Genomic DNA, 26,205 nt, shown 5'->3' with positions numbered 1-26,205 from the left:
ATTTGACCTGTTCTCTCTCATTATATCGCTTTCCCTGCTGAAAAGGAGTATAATGAATGTCAAGAAATGAACTGAATGTTGCTTTAATGAGAGAGGAATCCACAGAATTCACACACTGGACCAAATGTAAACACAGAGCGATTATAACAGCTGCATTCCTTCTTTGGTTTCTCTGTTGAATTGACATTTGGGAGGAAGACTCATTAGCTTTCTTGCAGAGTTAGATGAGAAAACAATACCACATTCAGGTCTGTTTGTTAAATATAAAGCCAGTGTCAGAAGATGCTAGCTTAACTTAGCATCTGGCCCCATCCAAAGCTCGCAAACAGCCTTCGAGCACCTCTGAAACTCATATTCACAGTACAGATATTGCAATGTTATTCATCTTCTCACCGAACTGTTGGCAAGAAAGAGAAATGAATGTATTTTCCAAACTATTCCTCATGGCACCACAACACTTCCACCTAGTCCTGTCCTACTGTGCTGTGATTGGCTACTGCGCTGTGACTGGCCTCTATGCGTCTGTCTGATTGGATGCTAGCTGTGGAGGCAAGTCCCGCTCGACGGTGCTGTGAGTGTAAATGTTGCTGATGCCTGTTTCATTGCCTCGACTGTGGTGGGTTGAAGGGGAAAATGTGTCTGCTGCCAGCGTATAGGTCATAGGTGACTGCCGAGTGAACATGGGATATGCTGAATGTTGAGCTATTCGACTCTGCTCTGTCACGCAATTGGTGCATAGTGTAGTGCTGTTTTGTGGCCATGTTACTATTTAAACTCCAGATTTGTGGTGTTCAGAGCCGTGAGCCTATGCGTGAATGGATAGCTGACAGAGAGAGAGCACAATATTATAAATGTATTATATATAATTACATTTCATATATCAATGCTATTAATTATGTCCCTTTTTGCCAAAACAAAATATATATTGTCACCAATGACAAAATCCTACAGTTGCTCTTCACCCGTATGATGCTCTTTTAACTGGAATGCTGAAAATACTAAAATAAATTAACTAAGTCGAACAATAACACATAAGTTTAAGGCTTTTGGTTCCAGATGGGAGATGAACCTGGGCCCCTTAGTCGAAATCCTGCTGTTGATCCATTCATCTACTACGATGTACTTGCGTATTTAAGCAGAGAGCAGCCTCTGAATCATGCTGTGCTGCTCCTGGTGGAATCCTAAGCATTTCTTAGCATGGCTGCGGCGGCCGCATGACCGCAGAGCGCGACACAGTCAAACCCTGGTGGAATCCAGCAGTTAATGGGTTACTCTGACCCAGGACCCTCATCACATGTCATACCTTGTCTCCCAGGTCTCAAACCTTGGTTCATGAAGATGAAAATGAAAAATATACACATATCAGTCAAAAGAAAAAAAAAAAATCTCATCCTTTGAAATGTAGATACATTCAGAAGGGCGAGCCTTTACACCCATTGCATGCCTAATCAACATCCACTGAGAGAGTTCTGGCTCATTAAACAGGCTCTTTGTGCTGGCATTAATAATGCAGAGGCAATGTGAGAGCCGTGATGTGCTCAAAGACCTGCCATCTCGTTAATGCACCATTAATCACACAGGTTAAGACAACAGCTTTGGGGGCAGTTGACCCCCCTCTCTTTAGGAGGTGCGGTCAGAAAGCTGGGCACCTGCTCTTCTTGTCCCTGACACTCACTGAATCCAACCAGAACGCCCCAGACAGGATAGAGGGAGCAAAACCCTTCAGATAGAGACATTTAAATGTGTCGCGTTACCGGCCCATTGTTTCCATTTAAAGCTGGCAGTGGTAAAGGTGAACTTGACAAAATTTGGGTAAAAAACTAGCACGCACCTTGAGAAGACGCATTAAGACAACAACAGGGTGTTAATGAAAGTAGCTCTGAATTTAATCCTTAATTCTCCCTGAATAATCCCTAGCACGGAACCTGTTTTTGTTTCACTTGGAATTATCCATGCGAAAATAAAGCCGCACATCCTCAGAGTGAGCTGACACCTTTAAAACATTTCTGCACACTGTGAGCAGGCTGTAGTACATGTGGCTGAAAGATTAATTCTTCAGAAACAGTTCAGCGCTGAGGAGGGTTTACTGGGGCTATTATGTGCTTTACTGATACTTCCAATGATTTGAAAATGTAAGGTGACTGGATGAAAGTCGGGGTAGAAGTAATCACGAGATCAGCAAGTGACCTGAATCATCTTGAGATGAGTTTTTTTCTGCAACCACATGGGCATTGCCACACTTTATCTGACTACATTTCCCTCAACTGGGAGCAGACTGCTAGTTTGAAGGCTTTTCTTGCTCGCTCCTATTCCCTCTTCCTCCCACCTGCTTCTTGAACTGAAATCAATGTTCCAGTCCTTTCATCCTCTCTGCAGATTGCCTCAACCAGGGCAGAGTCTATCAGGCACCACCAGACTGACATTTCCCTCTAGCTGCGGCACCTACAGGATACTCCATAACTGACTCAGCCCCCCTAGGGACGGATAATCCCAGGCTAAAACCCCCAGATTCTGTGATTAATGATATGTCTACTGGTTGTGACCCTTGTTCTCTCGCTGTGATGCCTCATGTCGAGCCCAGGGAGCTTTGGAGAGCTGACAAGGGAGACCTGTACAATTATGCACTGGCACAGCAAAGCAGCCCCCTGGCAAACATAGACAGAGCCTGACAGGACCTTTATTAGCAACAAGACATGCAGTGCATATACAGTACAGTGTACTAAGAAACAAAGCCAGAGTGCAGCCACAGTCATTTATACACTGTGTGAGCGGTCTGCAGCTTTTACAAATAGTGTACATTTATCCAACATGTGAACTCGTGCCTTTTCTATATAACATACATGCGTTCTGTGTATAACCACCCATATTTTAAAGGCACCCCGTGGAGTGTTTCCCTTCGATGTATTTATGAGGCCTAACAAATGAGCAAAGGCATTTCCTTCCCCTTAAACCATTCGCAAGGCTGACGCTTTGAAGACTTTCCATCCTGCATAGTTTGCATCCACGTTTACACCAGCAATCAGTCTTCTTCTTCATCACCATTCACACGCGTATTCTTATGTTGTGTGATGCATTACTGCCACCAGCTGACGGAGAGTGTAATACGTCATATAGCTTGTATGCTAGTCCGCAGTAGTGTGCGTCACCTGCTTGTGCACGTGTACAATGTGTCCCTGTGAGCACAAGATGCAAACAAAACCGGATCCGGCTCATCATCCCACTGCTCCGTAGTGCTACTAATGGTCAAAACTCCACAGGATATCTTCAATTTCCGCAAACTCTGGACTAGTGGTTTTGTTGATATACTACCCGGGTTTGTCAAGTCTGCCAAGACACGCAGGTTTGGTGAACTGGAAACTCAAAACTGCCTGGAGGACTGAATTTCAGTCTGAATGTATTTGTCAATAGAGGACTGGCAATCTGCCCGCTGCATGCTAGGAAACATTTGATGATAACACTAAAAGTTACTGTAATGGCTGCTTTGCCGTTAGACACCAAAGCGCTCGTATATTTAGATTCAAAGTAGTTAAAACACAGATTATATAATGTCAAATGAGAACAATAACTTTAGGTGTGTCCCAGTTTGGCAAAGAAGTTTGTTTTTCAAGGTTTTATTTTCAGACGTGGGAAGAGTCAAAGGAAGCAGCTCCAGAGGGGCTGCTGAGTGACCAGCAGATAAAACTGAGTGTACTGTGCAGCCTCCAGCCGTGACTGTGTGCAAGTGTGAGAATATGCAGCAGGGTGCAGCTAAAAAAGAGCATTTGTGCTCAGCTGACCTGCACACTCAAAAATAGAGGAGAAGCACCCTTTCATACTGAAAATACTTCGCTCATGTACCATAACAGGCACGTTATTGGCCCAGATGTATATCTTTTGATCCTCCATAACAGGTACACAGTGAGTGCTGAACTGTAACCACATTGGGATACAGTTAGAAGTTCGTTAAGTCTGACCTGCACACCATTGTTGAGACCCTGGTTCACTTCCCGGAGGCGGTCAAGGAAATTATAAAGTAAGAAAGGGTCATTACATCATAATACCAACGTTTTAATGCTTGGCTTGGTGCCAGCCAGTTCTACTGAGGCCTGAAAGGAGAAGCAGACTAAAACCCAACATACCAACACCTCATGACCTCTGATGAATACATGCCTCGGCCAAATGAAAGAGCACAGCTACTGGCTGATTTTTCCAAATGTGCTCACTCATTTATTCACCGTTGGTCTCCAAATAGTTTCCAAAGATGACTGTAGGCATACTTTCACATTAAAATGTGCACCATCGCAAATTCAAAAAGAGTTGCAAGTGAAGTGTCCCTGAAAATATTGAGTTTAGATTCAATAAATATTGCTAGCATAATCTGTATTCTTTCCTTTTTTCTTACTTTTATTTCAATCTGGAGGCTGCTTTGTGATGATTGACAGGAATAATGATAGCTAATGGGAAAATCACATATTCAAACAAACCCTTCACAAACCTCCTCTGATTATCAACTGTAATATAAACTAACCCTTACTTATAAAACAACAAAGGCATACATTTCATGGCTATCAGTTTCGCTAACTGACTAACATTAGTCTGTTTTTAAGCTCAATGACATATTCATAAGAAGCTCCAGGCTGCTAAATCTAGCATGACATCACTGTAACTTGCATGCAAACAAATTATTGAATCAACGTACAACTCAGATCAAATGTACCAAAATACTGTTTCCTCCATCAGTGGTCTGCCCACTCATGCTAACTGAGGTCCCTGTCCCTCAGTTAGCTTTAAAGAGAGGCACCAATGTGCGTTAAAGCGCCTTTCCTTCTTTTGCAGTTTCCTTGGAGGTGGTGCTTCTAGCTTGGCTGTATTGAGCACAACTGGTCATACCAGTGAGGAATCATGACCTGGAAGCTGGTTCAGTCAACAGGACTGAACGACAGGTAGGGATAACAACTCTGTTCTACAAAATGGGAAGCCGTAGAAAAAGCAAACTGGATTTTCTTTTGTCTTGCTGGTGACTGCACCACTGTTTTCAGCTTTTTTCCACCTCAGGTTCATACTGTACTTGTAGTAATGACGGTACAAATCACACAAATTGAACAAATGAAGGTGACCTTGTTAAAAAAAAAAAAGTCTTATTCAGATAATTTCATTCACAGGAACAGTTTAATTATTGCTTGAAAAGGCACTCAGACTACAAAGTTTCCACACAATTTAGAAAAAGATGAAATGGGATAAATGTTTGAGAGCAAGGTTGGGCCTGTGATTCTGAAATCCTTTCTACATTTCAAATCTCATCTCCTCCAAAATGGAAAAAGGCGGAAAGTAGTACTAGTTTCAAGTGTCACCATTTCACTCTTCAGCAGTTAATCTCCTAAATAAGTTGACTTCAGTGTGAGGCTAGACTAATAAGCTGCTGTGCAATAAATCTATTCCAAATGCACCTTAGATTAGCACACAGACGGCACCTGATGGGCTTAGTGAACAGCTTTTGTTTTTCTCATCCAGAACTGAAAGATCAGCGTACAGGATCACTAGAAGACAAATTATGCTCCAGTACTAATCTTCACCACAGCATCACCCACTACCCAGCTGTCCCATATTTTACGAAGATATTCATACAAATCTTTTACATGATCCCTTTATGGATCAAAGTCTTTTTTTCCAAAGCTTTCTTCTCTGAAAATCCCAATTGCTCAATCAGACACCTATTTCCGCCGAGGTGCCTCAAGTTAATGACCCTGTTTCTCATTTGGGCTCCTCCCTATTTTCCTCTGGCGTTGAGGGTGAATGCTTCATCTTCAGGGGAAGCTGTCAGAACATGATGAATGCTAGCACTAGACTGGCTCTCAAAACCTGCATTAATTTTTAAGCACAATTACTGGAACAAAAAAAAATTAATTCAACTATGCAAGATGACTGCAGAGGCACACGCAAGACCTGGAAACTTGCACACGCTGAAGCGGTATTTTAGCATCTTTGAACACAATCGTGAGAGTTTTGTTCTGATGTACAAGTGGGAAACGAAACAGAGCCAGAGACACTTTTCACAAAAATGTTTTGCCTTGATCTGCAAGCACAGATGGCAGTGTTTGGGGGCTGCTAACCCGTCCAACTCTTAGCTGTGGTTAGCAATCAATGTCCCATTCATGCTCTGCCTCATCTCCTTTGATCCAAGAATTAACAAGACAGATGAAAAGAACAATTATCAGGTCCCACGCTTCACTTAGAGGACTGCCTTACACAAAGTTAGCTTGGTTTATGCTAAGCTTCACTACAAAGAGAGGTTTTTTTTCCATTCTCCCACTATCTGCTGTGGAGATTTCGACGAAAGAGACTGAGGGGAGAGATAAAGAGGACTAAGGAGGCTGTGATGGAGCAGGGAGGGGTGAATAATTAATGGGTTGTATTCAATTGTAAAAACCCAGGATGCACGCAGCAAGCCTGTAAATATGGATACTGCAGAGAGAGAGAGAGCGTCGTCGCATTTCAAGATTCAAGTATGTCAAAGGACCCTGAATTGAAGGTGCCTCCTTTATCCCTGTGAAAATGATGTTTGTGAGACATCAGACACAAGGATTTAACAGCAGCGAGACTATACAGGAAGAACCCTGGAATCAAATATGTTTCCTGCTGAAAGCCACAAAGGAGGCACAAGGCCATGCCCAGAGTATCTACTGTTGGTGTGTATTGACATGGAAGACGAACTTTCTATTTTATTGCAGTCGACGGAGGAGAGCAATGAGTCATCTCAACCTTGAAGTTCTGTATCATAGCAGGCTTTTTGTGTGTGTGGTAATTAATGACTCTAACAATGACCAACGGGTACATTCAGAACATTTCACTGTCTCATTCTCATAGTATTAATATTCTGTAATTTAGCTTTGTTGTTTGTAACTATAGATTATTGCTGTTTTTTGTCACTGGTGCATTCCTATGATCTACAGCCCCGATTCCATTGTGTGCTCCTGAGCTGTAGTAATATCCTGTATACAATCATGTGTTCACAAAGTGGTGAACCTCGCTCCATCCTCGCTCGTGAACGACTGAGCCTTTCCAGGATGCCCCTTTCATACCCAATCATGATACTATCACCTGTTACCAATCAACCTGTTCACCTGTGGAATGATCCAAACAGGTGTTTTTGGAGCGTTCCACATCTTTCTCAGTCTTTTGCTGCTCCTGTCTCAACTTGCTTGAAACGTGTTGCTGCATCAAATTCAGAATAAGCAGATATTTACAAAAATCAATGAAGCTCATGATGTCAAACTTTAAAGGTGTAGGATTTAGTGGCATCCGGCGGTGAGATTGCAGATCACAACCCTCACCCCATCAACTAGTACATTGCTTTTGTCCTATTTTCAATTGAGGATTAGTAAATTATCATAGTCTGTTTTATTTCTGTTTTACACAGCATACCAACTTGTTTGGAATCGGCGTTCTAAGTGTTTAATCTCTGCAAATTAAACCTAATTTTCTTTGATATAAAATTGAAGCTGAGTTGATCTCTCTCAGCTTACTGAAATAAGCCTAACCAAGATGTTAATGCTGCATATGTACAACTGCAAATAATTATCACGTTCATTATCAGTTCATCTGCTTATCACTTTCATGATTAACTGATTAGTCTTCTGGTCCATAAAATGACAGAAAATTGTGACAAATTCCCAAAGTGATGTCTCGTCACTCGACTCATTGCACAGCTGACTAATTGTTTCAGCTCTGAATGCTGTATTTGAGGTATATCTTGCAATCAAGTATCATAAAACTGAGAATAAATGAAAGAGCTTTCTAACATAAGCGTTTGAGAAAAAAATAAATCCTGCTGGCATTCCATAGGAGTTTTCTGTCAGGTTTCGTGCTATGTTCTACGCTCCCACACTCAGCTCTGGCGGGATTGATGGACAGCTGGATAGGCCATCATCACGTCTCATTTGGCCATTAACACCTTCAGTCACTGCATCTCACTGTCACAGACTCAATGCTCCCTGAAAGCAGCTCCGAACTCGGAGGGCAGTCACTCCTCGCTCCTCAAACAGCCTCTGTAGTGGAACAGGCCAGAGGCTTGTGATGGCAGCCGGATCACAGTGGACAAGCCCTGTGGCTCAGCTCGGGGCAATTGTCACAAAGCCATGTGCTGGACCCGCTCTGGGAAAAGTATGCATTGTGACTGACTTCAGTACTTCTTTGAATTGAAAAGCTTTTGTGAGGTCAAATTTTAGATTTTGTGCTCACAATGTCAAGTAAAGTATATTTGCATAGCCGTTAATCACAATTATGGCTCTGAGAGGCTTCACCAACAGCAGGATCATAAAACAGCAAATGAGAAGGACAACCCCTCCACACCGACAGGGAGGTACAGGGAATAACTGCTACAATAACATCAGCTATGACAAAAAGTTGCAGAGGAAGAGGAGACTGCCAAGGGTACAGCAACGCAGACTAAGCGTGGACAACAGCTTAAAATTGCTTTCACTACTTTTGTGGTTTGCTTCTACTCTATGCATAGTTGGGTGACAGACGAATACTGTTTCCAAGCTACTGTAACGTTCATTTGACTGTACAATCATCACACACTATTTGCCGGCAGCGCTCTACTGTACCTCTCTAATGGTTTGCAAGACACATTCTGCCAAGATTCACAGAATATGGTTTGGAAGAGGAAAAAAGAAAAGTGGCGCATTTTAATAAGAGCGCACTGGCAACCCAATTAGAAATGATGCAAGCTTACAACCTAATACCCTTTGATTCACTGTTTGTATTCCTGTATTATAATCTCAGCTCCACTCCTCCTGGCATACTCATAACATGCTCACTCAGCCGTACTCCAGCTGCCCAGCATGCACATTTGACGAGAAGAAGGGCAAAAAAAAATCACTTTTATAAAATCTTTAGTCTGGGGATTAAATCCATGTCATCAGACCAAAGGCTGACTGGGTACCCTTTGAAGCTGGATAGATCCCTCTAAGAAGGGATGAATGGCAAAATAGAGGAGAGATTTCAGTGTTGGCTGATAGCACTAAGCAAGCTGGGCTGTGCTCTCTAGTTTTTTAGTAATGATACCACCAAAAAGGAAAGATGACAGCGCGAGGAAGTGAGTGTGCCTGAAAGGGAACTGGTTGTGATGTTGACAGGGACCATTGATACGAATGCCAAAGAGTGTGTGGCCTGATGCTCCAGCAGCTCAACATCAATGCACCGTTGACCAGTGGAGTGTACCACAGAGACAGTGCAAACAACACAATACAGTCTGAGAGAACATCTTGTCCACGGAAGCCCCAAAAGGAAAAGATACCCAGGTTTTATCATTTTTAGGATGATGGACAAAACCACACTTTTTTAGTGCATGTATGTGTACAGTGTGTAGTCTACAGCAGGACATTGCTTGGCTTCTTACACTGGTATTCCTGCTGCTTCTTCAAAGAGCATGCGTACCATTTACTGTAGGTAATACACTGAATATTGATAAGTACCTTATACAATCCCACTTTAAAGAATCCAAACTATCCCTTCAGCTAAGAGCTTTGAGCTGCCTTAATTTAACCAAAAAAGAGTTAATCAGGCCTGTAGAGTTGAAACAAATAATTGGATCTGTAATCTTTCATTGCAGAAATGCCAAACATTGTTTAGTTTTAGCTTCTCAATGTGACTGAAAACTGGACATATTTGGATTTTAGACTGTTAGCTGAACAAAACAAGACATTCGAAGACCTCAGCTTGGGTTTTAGGAAACTGCAACAGATGTTTTTCACTATTTTCTGATATTCTTTAGACCAAATGATTCATCAGAAAAATAACTGGCAGATTAGTTGATAATTATCGCTGCAGGTCTACACACATTAGTGCAACAGGACATTGTAGAAGGACCTAACTGAATATAATATTGTCAGTAAATGTTTTGCTGATGTGAGCTTTTGTTCACTGACATTTCTGTCTTCTGTCTTAAACTTGATCAGCCATTAGCTCTGATCTCTCTATGCTCTTTTTCAGCCACCATTTGCTCCAGTCCAGCTGTCCAGCAGAACCGTCTTTTTTAGTGTTTGTCACTGAACAGCTCAACAACTTAATCTCTGAGTTTATTGTGCCCAAAAGGGGAGATTAGTTTTGCAGCAAAGATTACGGCAAAAAACAGCTGACGACAAACCAAGTGCAGGTACTTCAGAAACAGTAAAAGGTGCATATACAGGAACATCAAAAATCAATAAAAACCACTAAACGGCATCATGTTGGTGAAAAAGGAAACAGTAAAAGCGATAAATATGGCAATAAAGCAATGAATGCAACAGCATAGGAACCCTGAGATTAAAATTCCTGAGAGTTCAGCCGAGCTCTTACACAGAGGGCAAATGAAACAAGAGCATCAGTGCTTTGCTCTGTGCGCTCGGAGAGAAACGTGTTATTAAGGCCCTGCTGCTGTGACCTCCTGACACTCATTCAAATCACTCAGGGTGTGCTCCATTTGGCCTTGCCAACATGCCACATGCTGTGTCGTGACAAGGGTGGGGAGAGCCACTGAGTACAAATGGCAGGTATTAGGTTGAATCCCTATAGGCTGACAAACAAAATTATTAAGCGGTGGCATGCAGAGTGGCTAAAGCCGTGGGAACACTTCTTGGGGGAAAGAAGTTGGATTAAATATTAAGTAAACATCATAAATTTCACGTAGGGCAGCATATTAAAATGTTGTAGCACTGTCTATAAAACTACAGGCAACAATGATTGATGTCATTCATCTTTGGGCAACTTGAAAATGCTAGCACAGATAAATACTTTAGTTTGGCAGCTGTGTGAAATGTGTTTACCAGTCTCCAGTGTCGACCACTGTTTGCTTCACAGGCCATCACATACAGCATGTATGTGATGTGGAAACCAGGCACATTTGGCACGAACCAGCAGTGCTGGGGGGAACAGTTACATATAAACAAGAAAGACAAAAGCCTCCCCCAAAAATATATATAAAAAAAAACAATGGAAACCAGCACAAAAATGACAATTACCAACATAAACCCCCAACTTCTGAACACACATATTAAAAAAAGTGTGTTTTGGAACATAAAACAGCAAACTTACTAGAAACAAACTACTTAGTCCAGCACGGCATGATGGGAAATGTGTGCTGTAGCTACAGCTCCAGCTTTCAGCAAACTTGGTGCAATAGAGGAATGTGTGTTCGTATGTGTGCCTGCTCCACCAAATGCAGATAAATATATTCATTCAGTGCCTTTTCATTGGGCATCCATCTTGTGTTTACAGGCGTACTGTCGAAACAACAGACCTGAAGCATAAATAAACGTTTCGGATCGCGGTTACGTTTGTGAGACACAGCTGAGACGCGAGGCTGCACGGAGCCGATGCAGAAAGCTGCGTAGATTAAAATTAGAGCGTGTCTGTTGCATGAGACGTGCAAGAAACGAGTCTGATAAAGCTTGTCAGCATAATTCCTGTCAAAACCAATCAGAAGATGAGCTAACTGAGGATAGAGCAGCGATTATTATAAACCCTAATATAGCTGTAATACAGTATATAGCCAAATATAACATGAGCCGTACTTCTGCAGCTATTATGGCGAAAGCAACAAAAGTAGTATAATCATTAATGCATCACTCTACACAGACGGTAATATTGTAAAGCCTCTTATTGTTCCAGCAGGTTTGGAGTTCACCCTACACCATCTATCAGAAAGTGATGGATGACTATCTCCACCAGTGACAGCACCAGTGAAAATGAGGTCGTGGTGGTCGACAGTAGAATCGTGGCAGGGATGCAGCGATGCAGAGCTGTGCCTCTTTCAATTGACACAGCTCAGTTTGCTTGCTTTAACCAGGATCTGAAAGTAAATCTTTTGTCCAGAGGAAGAAGTAGAAATAACAACTGAGGTGGAGCAGCTGACACAGACACAGTGAGTGTAAACAGACTGCCTCCCGCCCCGATTCCCCTGTCGAACACTTGGACCTCATTTTAAACTGGGACTTTGGCTGCTGGGGACAATCATACATCACCTTCTGCTGTTTAGAGTTTCCACGAAAGGTCTGGGAGCTTCTAATGCTCTCGCTCCTCCTTCATCTTCTTAGATACAATGCTGCCTTTGAGTCCTTCAGGAACAGTCAGCTCCCCTCTGCATCCCACGTCTATATGTAAAGGAACACAGAAGAGAAGTGAACGGTGGTGTTCTCATGATAAAAATTCCACTTTATCCATTCAAGCATGCCTCAACACTGAAACCCTCTTTGACAGGGTGGCAGCAACCGGAGGGATGCAGTATTCATAGCTTCTGTCTCCAGGAGCGCAGATAAACCCGGGCTATACTTAGAAGCTCAAAGTGTGATTTGAAATATGTGATTCTTCACAAATACGTCTTTGCCCCCCTATTGTCACCACCGAGGGAGGTACACTTGGAGCTTTCGCTTTCTGTGACAAAACTATCTCCCCTGCACACTCTGAAATGTGCTCAGCACTGTTAGCCAGCTATTACTTGACTATTAGGGCGCCGCTCTTGGGGAGAGATTTATTGGATTCAGAGAGTGCTTTACATGGCAGCTGCCACAGTCTTCCTTCATTTGATTTGTGTGCAGCAGACACAAGAAATGTTTCCTTCTTGTGATCAAGCTTGGAAGAAATTTGCCTGTTGGCTTTGCCTTCAGCTGTCTTATTTTGTCAGACATATAGAAATCTGATTTTGTGTAGGGACTCCATAGGCTGAGGTGTGCTTCAAAGATGAAACTGCCACCTGTGAATGATTGCATACCTCTAAAATGATTTCTGAATCGTCTAAAAGGCAGCCACTGCAGTGAAAAAATAAATGAAAGTTTAAGTCCTTCCTCTCATTTTGACGTCATTCCGTCATTCCTCTGATCCTCCATCTCCCCCGTGCATGACAGCAGTTTATTGATCGGCAGGATACAAGTGTCACAGCATCATCTGGCTGCACTATCAATCAGTTCGATCAGTGGCATTCATTCTCACTTGGTTGGGAACCCTGGCAAATGAAATGCCTCATGTGGAGCAACTGCGAGAAACTGTCTCATGTTCAACATCATTGTTGTTGTACTAATGCAGTTTAGACCGGTGAATCCATATGAGGGTTTCTTTCTGACTCACGGCTCTCCACAAAACACACAAGCAGCAATTTGTAAGCAACAATAATCAGCTGCATTCAAATGAACACAATATAGCATAATTAAATAACAGATTTTCTGGTTAGTTGCTATTTGAGCGTGTCTGTAGCCCAGTTTTTGGATACAAATCATTATACTGTAGCCGAAACTTCCTACTGTCCACTCCTTAAGTCTGTCTCATTTGGCACATTTAGGACATTCCCATTCAAGCACTTACAAACCACTGTGCCTTCACAGCAAAGCTCAAAGGGCGCTTTTGTGTGTTGATGTTGTAAACTGTGGCGCGACATGAAAAATTAGTTCAAGCAAAGTGGGACACACACAAAGCCTCAGCTAGTGCCTCTTGTTCATTGCTTCACTGCCTCTCACACACACATTTCTTATCTTTTTCTCTCGCTGAAAAACAAATTCCATCTTGAATTAGAAATAAAGGAAACCCCAGGACAAAGTCACATCCTTCCTCCACCCCTCCCATTCTTTCTCCAATGATTGTGCATATGTTGGCAGATCCTTGAGGGATTCTTTTATGAATAATTCACTTTTTACATACATGCAGATGGGAGGAGACGGCATGTTTTAAAACTGCATATAGTGGAAAATGCGTCATGTAGCACGGACTCTGTATGAAGAGGCGTTTAACACTGCACCCGACCAACAGTGCAATTCTGGGATTCATTTCTATCATCCTGATGTATAGAGGCAATAAAGGGGTTCCAGCTGAGAGGAAGATATTTGTTCAAATAGTGTACACTGCTTTCATACACACAACATATATATATATTTTTTGTTTTCTGTCTACAAGCAGCCTCTCTCTTCTAATTTATTAAAAAAAAGGAAACCTGAATCACATTCAGGAGACAGAAGGCCATATGCTTAGAAATGTACAGTATAAATACAAAAGAAAAAGCCTTGTGAATCTTTAATATCATTATTATGCCTCGATGACCTCTTTAAAGAGTTGTTTTGTCCCGTTCTGCATTTTCACTGTTTGACGTTCTCCACAGAAGTCTCGAATCCTCTACCCTGCTAGCCCAGGGCAGTAACACAGACTGTTTGTTAATGGGATCTGCATTTTGCATGAAGAAAGTGTTAATGAGGGAATATGAATCAGCCATAATATCTGCAGCTCTGGTGGAGCGAGCTAATGGACAGTGTCCTGGAGAGGGGAGAGGGGGTAATGGAGAAAAGGAGAATTAGCTTTGAGGTAGGTGTGCGATGTCTGTTATGGAGATGGGATGAATGCAGATAGGCCGGTGTATAGAGTTACAGTGCATGTAATGAAGCTTCATGCTCACTCCCCTCTGCTCTCCATTTCAAGTACTTTCCATGCCCCCACACCTTTGTACCCTTGTTTTTTATCTTCGCTACCTTGAAACTGACTCATCATGCAGGGAACAATTCACACGGCATTCATGTGACACTGACTCAGAATATGATGCATCCGTACTGATTTGTGTAACATTTGCAACAAAGGTTAGTGTGTATTCTTGGAAGAGAACTATGTCTGAGATCATCGCATGTTGTCCAGCACAGGGGGTGTCCAACTGGGTGGTGCAGGAGGGTCTGGAGGGGGGAGATGGGAGGCAAAGACACTGGCGTGCGATGAAAGGCAATTGAGGTATTAAATCCCTTAGTGCTCCATTGCCACAATTTGCATCAAAATGCGCACTCCTTCTCTGAATCATAGCTCAGTTACATGAACACACAGTCATGATACACATATTTTTTGATTCAGCACGACATACACATGAAGATACCAACCTTACTGCTGTCCATTGTGAATGAATATCCATAAATCTGCTTTGACATCAGAGAAAAAACTCGCTCCTGATAACTCCAGAACTTGCCTGAGGATCATCACGTTTGATTGAGTATCAAAGTAATCCAGTCTGAACATTCGAGGGTACATTGCAAACAGGAGCTGCTAATTGCTAACTGGTACCAATTTGCCAACACGTAAGCAAATATGGAGTAAAAAAACAGGTGATAGTTGTGGACTACATTGCAACGTTATCCTTACTGTTTACATCACCCAAAGAATTGTTGGAACTGTAATTCTGAAACACAGAAGATGATTATCTCAAGTAAGACAAAGACTAATAATACAAGTGACAAAAACCATTCACATCAACTTTTTTTCAAACACATCCTCATCCCGAAATGACCGAATATGTCGAGTGACAGTGACTCTCAACACAACATGACTGTTGCTGAATGCCAGCAACAGGTGTCCCCGACCTTTGTCGTCATGTGGTTAACGCAACGCTCACAGTTTGTTCAGGTTTAGGCAGCAAAGCTACTTGATAAGGTGTAGGAAAAGGTCATAGCTTGGGTTCAAAATGTTTCTGTTATGTTACGTAAATTAAATGTTATGGAAGTCAAAATGAGTCAACGCTGACCTTCAGCTTCACCCAGGACATGAATAGAGGTCTCCTTCCATCCACGCCACCTCCTCCATATATTGACTTTCTTGGTGTTTTACACTATGTTATCTGACTTCCTCTTTTGCTCCTGCCATAATTACTACAGCCATTAGAGGTCGCCAAAAGCAATCAGCCTACATCCTGTCCAGAGAAAGGGCTAGGGGGAAAAAAAATAAAAAAAGCCATTGTGATATGAGTGATACTAAATGCCACTCATGTAATTTATGGAAATACCACAGCTGGTGAGTCACTGCATCTACAGGACCTGTCACGATGTACCTTTGCAATGAAGACAGACCTCTCCTCGCTGCCTGTATTGTCAAAAAACAAAACTCACAGCCTTCAGTTTGACGCCAATAATAATTAAGCTCCTGTTTCTTTTGTATATCAGTAGAAACTGACAATGCCACAGAAAAACGACACAGAGGAAGCTGAACATTAAATTCTCTGCTCTGATGAATTGTTGGACTTTGAACTTTCTTCCTCATATGCAGGTGAACTTGTATCGTACCAGATCGTTTGCAATTAAAAATCATACCACGCTGAAAATGCTACTCCAGAAATTCAAGTAAATCTACGAAAGACGTTTATGTATTCTAGCTGTCCAGCAGACAGACATGCAGGCGGCGTAACACTCTCTGCACTAAGGACTTTATCTCCATTCTCCACTGTGATCATATTGGTCTTTTGGGCCTAAGTATTTCCTCTACTGATGCATAACGGCCAAAACAGCGGTTCCCTGTCGGATTAGGACATCACTGTCAGACGGTCCCAGCTACACCCTGACAGACCTATTAGCAGGACGCATGTCATTGTGAGGCTTTGCAGAGACGACAGGATGTAAAATCGAGGGGTGTGTCTTGCGGCATTTATTTGGTGCCTTTCAGAGTTTAGAGAGAATGAATAAAACACCAAAACCTGACACCATCAAATAATAAAAAAAGGTAGCAGCTCTACGCTTGCAGTACCAGTGTTTTCTGTACAGATCATTTAGTATTTCTGAAAGCAAAACATTCACTCTTGTGTGCCTGGTTGGGTTGCACATTGTGAGATCATTGTGGGTTTGAGGTGCAGCTGCAGCACCTGTGGATGAAACTGCCTGGTTCAAGTATTCAGTGCAAGATTTTCTACTATCGAAATTCTTGTTGAATAGGAGGCACGAACCAAGAAAATCAAGACACGCACTGCCGTTGCTTGTGTAAACACCAAGTATAACGATGGCCTTGGCGCTATAGAAACAACAGCTGAAATGTTATTCAGTTAATTATTGGCTGAGGTGCTTTAGCAGCAGTCTGGCTTGGTGGGAGTTTGCCTGTCATTCTGCCTTGGTGGTGGCTGGCGAGTCGCCAATGGCTGATTCAAAATTTAGAACTGCTGTCGGCAATCTTTGATCATTTGGCAGAGAAAAGACTTATACTTTTCTGAACTGTTTCAGAGGGATTTTTATGTGTCCCTTCATTTTAGCATTTAATCTTTTTCCAGCTCTCCAATGCTTAGTTAAATCCCCAAGAGCAACTCCCTAGTGGGCATTAAACTTTTCCATGCTTGCAACAAATTTAAGTAAATTGCACTCAATTAAAATGTCAGCACAGAGCATGTGTGGTTCTGCTGTAAAAGAGCCTTTATTAAAAAAATATATATATATCCAAAGACGTGCAGCTAATTGCCCTGGAAACAATTAGCAAGATAGATGAAAAAAATCTAATCATGAAGTACTGTCTGCACAACTTTCATTTGATGGCAGCCGTAAAAACTGATGCTTCATCTGATTTATCACTGACTTATGCAGAGAGAATGAGATCATCTAAAATCAGTGCTGCTCCACGCTCACCCACAGTTTATCTTGAGGTTCCTTCAAGTGCAAAACATTTTGCAAATGAACAGAAAAATCGTGAGATGCTAACCGATGAGATGGTTTTACTGGCTATTTACTGCTGAACATCTTATCAATTTGGACCGGAATCCAAAGAACAACTTTTAATAGTGATTAATTTAACTTTAACTAATGGGTCCCACTCACTTAAACATGGCAAAATTCCAGACTTACTCCAGTAAATATTAGATTTAAAACTTTTTTTTCCATAACAATGTGTAATTCGACTTTAGTGAAACCCATAGCGGAGTAAAACCTTTTGCTCTGTCAGCCATCAGTGTGGCAGTGCGCACAGCAGTAGGGGACCTTGGTCGAGTGCTGAGGAAGCCGGAGTTCCTCCTCGTCACAGTGAGGGGAGACGGTCGCTCTGTAGATTCTGCAATTTCCCTGAAGTCCCGCTCTCTGCAGACAGCTGATGTTTATCTGCTCTGCCCATCTGGGCCTTGTGACTAAACATCTGGTGAAGCTGCCACTGTGCATGCAGTGTTTCACAGAGTGATGACAGTGAAAGAGCACTGCTGTCCACCCCTTCCAAAAAGATGTCAAGAGGCAGGGAGGACTTCATCTATGAGATGTCGAGGTTTATTCTGAAAGCCTGACTCAATTCCCAGAGTACTGTTGAGCACTCAAGACGGTGCGCTGCAATTATCCTGATTGTAGCTTTATTAGTTTGTGATCACATTGATGGAGAATAAGCTGATTTGCAATACGAAGTACATTCCTTGCCTGCGGCTGTCCTCCTTCATTTTCAGGCTTATATCATGATCTCTTTGGACGTCATCAAACAACATTATCACCAATGCCCGCAAAGACAAGTGCAATTGTCAAATTAAAAAGCTATTTTCGGGCCACCAATCTATGCTATGTAAAGCATAGAGTGCTCTGGAGAATCATTTTGTCTGTACAACATGGAGTGTTTTCCTTCTATATGGTGCTTTTGTTAAAAAAAAAAGTCTGTTGATGGTGGTCAACAAGCAGGTGTTGCTCCATCATTATTCCACAGGGGCTCCTGTTTCCTGTTTTTTGTCTGTTTCATACAAAAGGACAAGTCCACGTAGTCACCCTCCTCCTCCTTCTCTTTGAGGCTTTCCCCTGGAATGAGATGTTTTGCAGCGACTGGTAGGCCTTCATCCATTATGGATGCCGTGTTTTAGGGGGATGATCCGTGCAGGATGATATAAATATCTCCTTTTGGTTCCCAGCAGGACGGGAGAAACAGCATGAGACAGGCCACCGTGTGGTGTTAGAGCAGGGCATCTTTATTATTTGATTCGATGTCCAAAGTAAAAGAAAGCAAAGATGCACATGTGACTACCAGAAAGCAAAGCTGTTCTTAATTCATGAGCCGTGGCAAATCTCTTGACACCCCCACTCCAATGAAATAGACCTACAAATATGAATCCAACATTGGAGAAAAAGATGTTGCAAAAAGAGCCATGACTGCCAGCCACACCTGCATGCCCATTAAAATAACTGCAAACTGTCAGTGATGCACAGGGATGGACTGACAGCTGCTGCAATGGAGCAGAACTTTCTGATCCAAGTTTTTGCCCTTTGTGTCCTCTGTTACAGGCCGCACCACAGTGGGAGGCTGTATGTTAGCATACAAAAGCAGCATGAAGTAAAGCCTGACGGATATGTGTGTGATGGTCAATTGAGAGAGAGCGAGAGAGGGAGAGCTGCAGGCCTCTCCCACTGTGTCCACATCCATCCCTCTATTAGTCTGGCACTGTGGAGGAAGCCAGTCTACTGTTGAGAGAAAGCACATACACATAGAGAGTACCGAGTACTACCGTTGATTCAAGGGGTAGGACAGTCAACGCAGGATGAGATTTAAGAAAAGCAGACATGTTCATAACGCGAGGAATGATGTTTCTTTGTTCATCAGAATGCTATGCTCTTAATTTAGCACTATATTTCGTAACCTTTTCGGAAAATACTCTGGAGAGGATCTACATGAGCAGAGCAGCGTGCAGTTATGAAGTCTATGGAAGGGTGCCAAGCAGCAGCGAATCAGTTATGCTCAAGGCACACAGAAATAATTCATTGCGGTGCTCTGAAAGCAGTTGAGGCAAGGGTGCAACACAGAGCAGATTTCCTGTGCTGGTTCCACGTATTATTTCTGCTTAAATTTTAGGGATCCAGAAACCAACTTGGGAACTCTGACTGTCTGATGAATGCAAATGTCCTGTGCAGTTCTGAGTATGATGTCAATTAAAATATGGAGCGCATGACATAGCAGCTTGTCTCCCATCCACTCACTTAAGTAGGACTCTGTGGGAGATTCCTGAAGCAAGTCCAAACCTCGGCAGTGTTGGAGACTACCACAAGGCAAACCTGCATAAACACATTGAGCAATGCATTGTGGGTCAGATGAATGTGATTCCATTTCATCTTTCACTTCCACTCCTTTGTAGAAAATACATCACACAGAGTTGCTCTTTCTGTTGTTTCCTCAGCGTCTGACACTTCTCTTCTGGTTTTGCAGGAGCCTGCTGTAGAACCCACGAGGTCCTCTTGTGACTTCCTGCCTGCTTGAAGGACCGAGAGCTAAATGCACCCGAGTGATTCTGGAGAAGCACAGAAGAGAGCCTAACTTCACACCTTTGTTCTCACCTTACGAGAACGCTCTCTGTGGACTTCCCTCTGCGCTCTGCCTGTATTGTTTAGTTAGCGCATGTAGCCACCACTCTCAGGTGCAGAAAACGAGCGACACACAAAGAGGAAAGAAGAAAGAGCAAAAGATAAAGAGAGCGAGGCTGCATAATTAGTATTACCGAGTTTGTGTCAGAGTTAGAAACCATGAGAAGAGGCTTCTGAAGACGACTGCGCTGTGAAAAATACTGCGGCTTACCTTCAGGACATTTGTATGTGTGTGTGGGTATATGTGTGCACACCTCTTTCATTTTCAAAGGACTTGAATTTGTATTTGGATGCGGATTTAGCCTTTCATTATGACTCTGCGAGGAGGCTTTGAGAGAGCATGGATTGGCTGCCACAGAAGTGTCTGCTGCTGGGTGTTGCTGCTGGCTTGTTGTTTCTTGATCGCTTCGGCTGCCAAACCCAAAATGCCAGGCCACACGCACCTCAATTCAATACGCATTGATGGGGACATATCTCTGGGCGGGCTGTTCCCAGTGCACGCGAGAGGAAATGATGGCAAAGCCTGTGGAGAGCTGAAGAAGGAGAAAGGGATCCACAGGCTGGAGGCCATGCTATTTGCCCTGGATCGTATCAATAACGACAATGAGCTGCTGCCTAATATCACCTTGGGGGCACGTATCCTGGACACCTGCTCCCGGGACACCCATGCTCTGGAACAGTCGCTGACATTTGTTCAGGCACTGATTGAGAAAGACTCAACTGATGTCAAGTGTCTCAGCGGGGGGCCGCCCATCATCACCAAGCCTGAGAGAGTGGTGGGGGTGATTGGTGCATCTGCCAGCTCCGTGTCAATCATGGTAGCCAACATATTGCGTCTCTTCAAGGTCAGTTTCTCCCGCTTACTTTACTTTTTCCTTCAATATCATTCTGACCGTGCTTGCAGAGATGAATTCCCTGCAGTGTTGTGCCTACGTGTTTTTTAGAGATCAGACTTTCAGCTGAAAACAATACAAACAAAAGGCGAACTTTAAATGTTAATCTTACACCATGTCAATATGACCACACAGTAAGCAAAGTTCACTTTAGTGGAATAAACAAGGCCACACAAACACACTGTCAGTTTCACTTGGCATTTCCCAGTCCGTGCTCTTATCTCCTTTCTTTTGACCTTTTTATTTTCCTGAGAAGCGTTTGTTTTAGACATTTTTTCCACTGTCCAGAAAACTAGACGCTGATCATTACACCATAATTCTCCTCACTAATGACACTAATTTGCCAAGAGTCCTCAGTGTTGCCTTTTTCTAATTAATTCGGGGAAGCCATGCATGACACCATGAGCTCATTGCACTGCCTTTTAATGTAGTACATAAAATGAGATTCTGTATTGTGTTTGCTCATCAGATGCAAATATAATGTGCAAATGAGAAAACAAAACATAAACAATATACGACAGGGCTGCTGTACTACCTGCTCAGTGCTGTCAAACCAAACTACAGGCACAGGCAGACTAATAAGCATAAGGACAAAACATGTTTTTTCGTAGTATCCTAATATTCATGCCAGACTAGCTGCAGTACAAAGACAGTTTTTTTTTTTTTACTGTAACCATGATCTAAGAACACAGGACAGGACCTCTTAAAGGCTCTTTAGACTTGACAAATTTGATGAGGCCAGTGAATTAGTATGACTCTATTTAATCCTGTAGGGGCTGCGCATAACTATATAAAGGTCTTACCTTTCTGGTTCCTCATCCATTTAGCTCTCAGTGGCTAGTGAGGTGGCAGAGGGCATGGCTAGAGATTCCAGTATTAGAAATACAACATGTAGCCACTGTTCTATTCACACATTTAAAAGGGCTCTATAAAAGATGAAGCCTGAATCGCCTGCTGTGACATTGATTCAACTATGTTTCATCTGTGTAGCCATTCTGGGGCCCACTAACAGCTCAGCAGAGGTCAAGAGGGTGACTAATACAATCCGCCATGTCACAAGCCTGACTGACATGTCACAAGTCAGCCAGAATAAATGCAGCGCTCCTGCATCCTCGCTGCTTTTTTAGAAAGTGGTGGATGAACTACCTGACACAAGGCCAGCATTGGTTCCCCGCCATCACAAGCAAGTCCTCCACATCCACAAGTGCATACCTGTCAAACAGCTTTAATCATCAGGGGAATGCACTCTTATTATCCCTAGCACTGAGCAAAAAGGAGGTTGGTGACATATCTCACACAGGGACCGTCTCTTTGCTCAGCACTGTAGAAGTAAGCAGTAGTCTGTCTGCAAACACTGGTTAGTCACAGCCCTGGCACTCTGTGTCACACGCCAACATCCTCTCAGCCTGCACAGGACTCTATTTTCTATATGCACCAAGTCTGTGGGCAATGTTTCCACAGCAAGCCATCAACAATAAACAGCCCACAATCAGACTTTCTGCTCAGGCAGCAACACTGCTCATACAGTCCTGACACGTATGAGCCACTTATTAGCACAGAGCACAGGAAGGAAGAGAGACATAAATACATCACTATAAAGTAAGAGAGACGCTGCCCTATCCATGACAATTTTACCGCCCTGCAGAAGACGCAGAGTGCAGCAGTCCACACACAGGCATCATGAGGCTGTTGAGCATGTATCCAGACAGACCCAAAAACCTGGAATGACTGCCACACCTCATGCTATTGCACATCTCTCCAAGCCCAAATGTTCCACCAAACAAGGCTGCCGGACTCCTTGTGGAGGGCACATGAATCTCCAGAGGAGGGCCTGTCCACTCACAGGCTTGTGAGAGACGTCTTCACACAGCTAATTGGCAAGCCTCTGTTTGGGCAGGATTTCGTGGTTGTGTGTTCCAAATTGCACGCCAAATCCTGCAGTGGGAACAAATTATTTCCTTTTTCTTTTTTTCTTCTCTAAAGAGCATTGAGCTGCTCCATCCAAGACTCAGTGTTCTTGGGCAAAGAATGAGCTTTGTGCAAGTGTAGTACCACTCCGATTCTGAACAACGTCGATGGGTCGAAAGGGTGCATGAATTATTCACCCTCTAGGTTGAGGTCAGAGTATGCAGGAATCCTTTTTTGATGGACAATGACCTTAGAGGTGTCTGCCCAGTGGGTTTGAACAGTTTGCTTGACAGGGCGTTGAGCATGATGCACAAATCCCACTGAGGGATAGAGGAAACACTACATTTCAAGAGATGGTCTCATTTTTTAAAAATGGTTAAATTCAACCTTCTTCTCCAGGTCTTTATTAAACGTAGATCATAAAAATGATAATAGCATTGATGATATAACACTGATAGAGTAATTATCAATGTTGACTGACATGAAATCTATTATCCTGATACAATTTTCAGCCATATTGCTCAGCCTTAACTGTGGACCGATCATGCTTACTGTCGTGCGTAGTCACCCTCAAAAGACCCATTCTGAGCCAGGAAAAACCCTGCAGTATCTACCTCATATTCTTTACCTAAGCAGGCTATCTTGGATGATCACGCAAGCATTGAACGGCCTTGTACCACTGCTGGGTACAACCCAAGATTCTCCAGTCTGTCCTTGACAAGATACAAGCACTGACAGGTAATGGGAGCAGCAGCAGCATGTTCTGTATATCACAGCAATGCTGCAGAATAACCATGAGCTGCACCTTATGACTCTCTGCATCAGCAGTGGGATCAGATGGAGGGAAGGAAACACATCCAAATGCACCCACCTCCAATGTTGGGTTGGCTAATGGGAAAAAGAACACAGGCTTCCACAGACATATCTGCTTTAAAAAGCATCAGGAAGTCTTGTGTCAGTGATGCATTTCAGTATTGTTTTGGGGCACTGGCATGGCATGCAGTGCACACAGCATAAAACATGGATGGTAAACAGGCAGGCTGGTCATAGTGGTGCTGATTGTATAGTATAAAAAAAAATCTAACATGGAAAATGCATAATTGTCCCAACTTTACACTTGGGTTGCTCCACTTTAATATGTGATAATGAATTGTACAACAGCAATGAGTTGTCCAATCTTTTCTCAGGCTCAAGATGTTTGCAACCATTTTTTTCCCACAGCACATACTGGAACACCTCCAATCAGCCAAATGAACTGTTCATATGGCTAAAATCTGACAAATGCTTCATCAACCCTGTGTGAAAAACAGACACCTCACAGTGTCACTGAACTGAAAACACTGTATAACAGACACAACGGGTCTGCTAGAACAGTGGCTTCCCCCTGGTTTGTCTTCTTTCTTTCTTATAAATTCTGTCTTTGTTCAGCGTTGGTTTTCATAATGTCACACCAAATGCCAAGCAGATAGCATTAATTGCATAGAAAAAGCAAAACCGGTCACAACACTGGTGGCAACCTTTCTTAAAACATCGTTCTTTTGACATTTATTCCTGTAGTATTTGAAATAAACATTGCAGAGGACTGGGAAGCTTTAAAGCCTTTAATCAACTTATCTTCTGTTTTGCACTCGACAGGCGGAACAATTTTTCATGAATCACACTGATAGGGAAACAAGAAGCCATGGAAATGTGATTTGCATGGGGCCCAGATGTGGCCCCAGGTGTAAAGAATAATACTGGGTTTAATGTTTTTAATAGTATTAATGCTACACGGGGTCACAAGATGATACTGAATATGCATGAGGTAGAGCCTTTACTTGTATTTCAATTTACTGTACTGAGGCAGATTCATATCATTCCTTGCTTTAGTTCATTTGTGCCCTTGTTTCTATAATTTTCTCTTCAGGATTTAATTATCATGCGAACAAATTTAATAATGTAAACAAGCTGATAAAATGTTCCCGCTGTGCTTAATTTAGCTCATCATCTCTACCATCCACCATCCTCTGTTTTACACACTTGCATTATGTTTGAATTTGCTTGACTCCATTGTTTCATTTAGAATAATTGGCCTCATATTTTGTTCAGGTGATTTTTCGAAGAATGAGGTTTTTGAAGGAAAGAGAATCAATTTGTTGGTTGCATTTCGCTTTCGCTAAAACATTATTATTTTAAGGGTGACAGTGCTGCAAGGCACCGCATTTCTACTGCATAAAATAAGAACCCACAACACATTTAGAGCCTCTGTCACTGTTAAAATGCAAACTAGAGGGATGGTATAGAGAATCAGACATTAAGTTTAGAGTTTCAGGTGAGTTAGGAAGAAAGTTTTGCTCATTCTCTGGTAGCTGTCGTAAGACATCATGAGAAATACAGCTGTTCACCGAATTAGAGGATGACGAGTCACGCTGAGGGAGAGTGGGTATACTTAAAATAAAATAACTCAGGGGATACAGACAACAGACACAGAAAACGAACGATATCTAAAAGATTTCAATGTGGTCTTTTTGAACAAACGCCATTTGAATTTCAGAGTGTTTAAGTCAGCAGGAGCCATCAGAAACCACTCTGCTGCAACTGAATGCATTCCTCTATAGTTGCCATGAGGATATTGACTAATAAGTAAGCTAAGGTTGTACTCTGGCACGGCGCAGCTCGGCAAGTTCCGGCTCTTCTCTGCATCATTAAAGTCACATATAACCATAAGTAGGACTCCCTTGAGTGGCAGGGAGGATTTCACTGCTCACCACTTCCTTCTAATGACTTCAAAAGTCGGGCTCTGCGTCTTTCAACCTTTCAACCTATTTCTTTTCCTCACTTGAACTGCTGGGTTGAAACTAAACTCAAGCTGCCGATGAGACTTTTTTTTTTGCTTATAGTAGGTAGATGGTTTTATACAATCATGAAAACATTAGTAAGCTGTTATGTGCAGGTCAGTAGCTGCTTGTGGCTTTGTGGTGGTTTTCTGTTTTTTTAAGAACTGCATAATCCAATTTTCATGTTTATTTGATGATTTAATTCACATGAGTACACACATGAAAGCATACGATCTGAACATAATATACAATGTCATTTAGGAAGTGACGCTGCCATCCTCATGAGGCTGTTGGTTTGTTTTGTGTGTGAGGAAGAAGAATTTGTTTCCTGACTGTAATTGGCGTCATACTCGCAATTGTTTTTCAACGCCTTACTTTTGGGCTTTTCTTTATCCTCCTCACGGTCTTAGAGTGGCTGAGGGCGAAGTGTTTGCTCAGCACTTCAGAGCAGGCAGGATTCCGTCCCCATGGTGTGTCATGAATATTTTACTATATTGTTACGTAATTTACGCCCAGGGATCGGGGTTGAAAGCTCCCTCTCTGCATCCCCTC

The 26,205-nt window shown here is 42.6% G+C and overlaps 1 protein-coding gene across 2 annotated transcripts in view; it reads left to right on the top strand.

Annotated features, from left to right (window-relative positions):
• LOC143327431 (metabotropic glutamate receptor 4-like) overlaps window positions 1–26,205 on the top strand; it is a 177,547-nt gene that overhangs the window by 29,820 nt on the left and 121,522 nt on the right. For both annotated transcript variants that reach the window (XM_076741749.1, XM_076741750.1), the window contains exon 2: window positions 19,882–20,881. In XM_076741749.1, the coding sequence (XP_076597864.1) occupies window positions 20,348–20,881 (534 nt within the window). In that variant the 5' untranslated portion in view covers window positions 19,882–20,347. The remainder of the gene's footprint in view (window positions 1–19,881; window positions 20,882–26,205) is intronic.

Source organism: Chaetodon auriga, chromosome 10, assembly GCF_051107435.1.
Source record: "Chaetodon auriga isolate fChaAug3 chromosome 10, fChaAug3.hap1, whole genome shotgun sequence".
Taxonomy (NCBI): domain Eukaryota; kingdom Metazoa; phylum Chordata; class Actinopteri; order Chaetodontiformes; family Chaetodontidae; genus Chaetodon; species Chaetodon auriga.
Note: the sequence above shows the minus strand (reverse complement) of the source record. Positions and strands in the feature narration are given on the sequence as shown.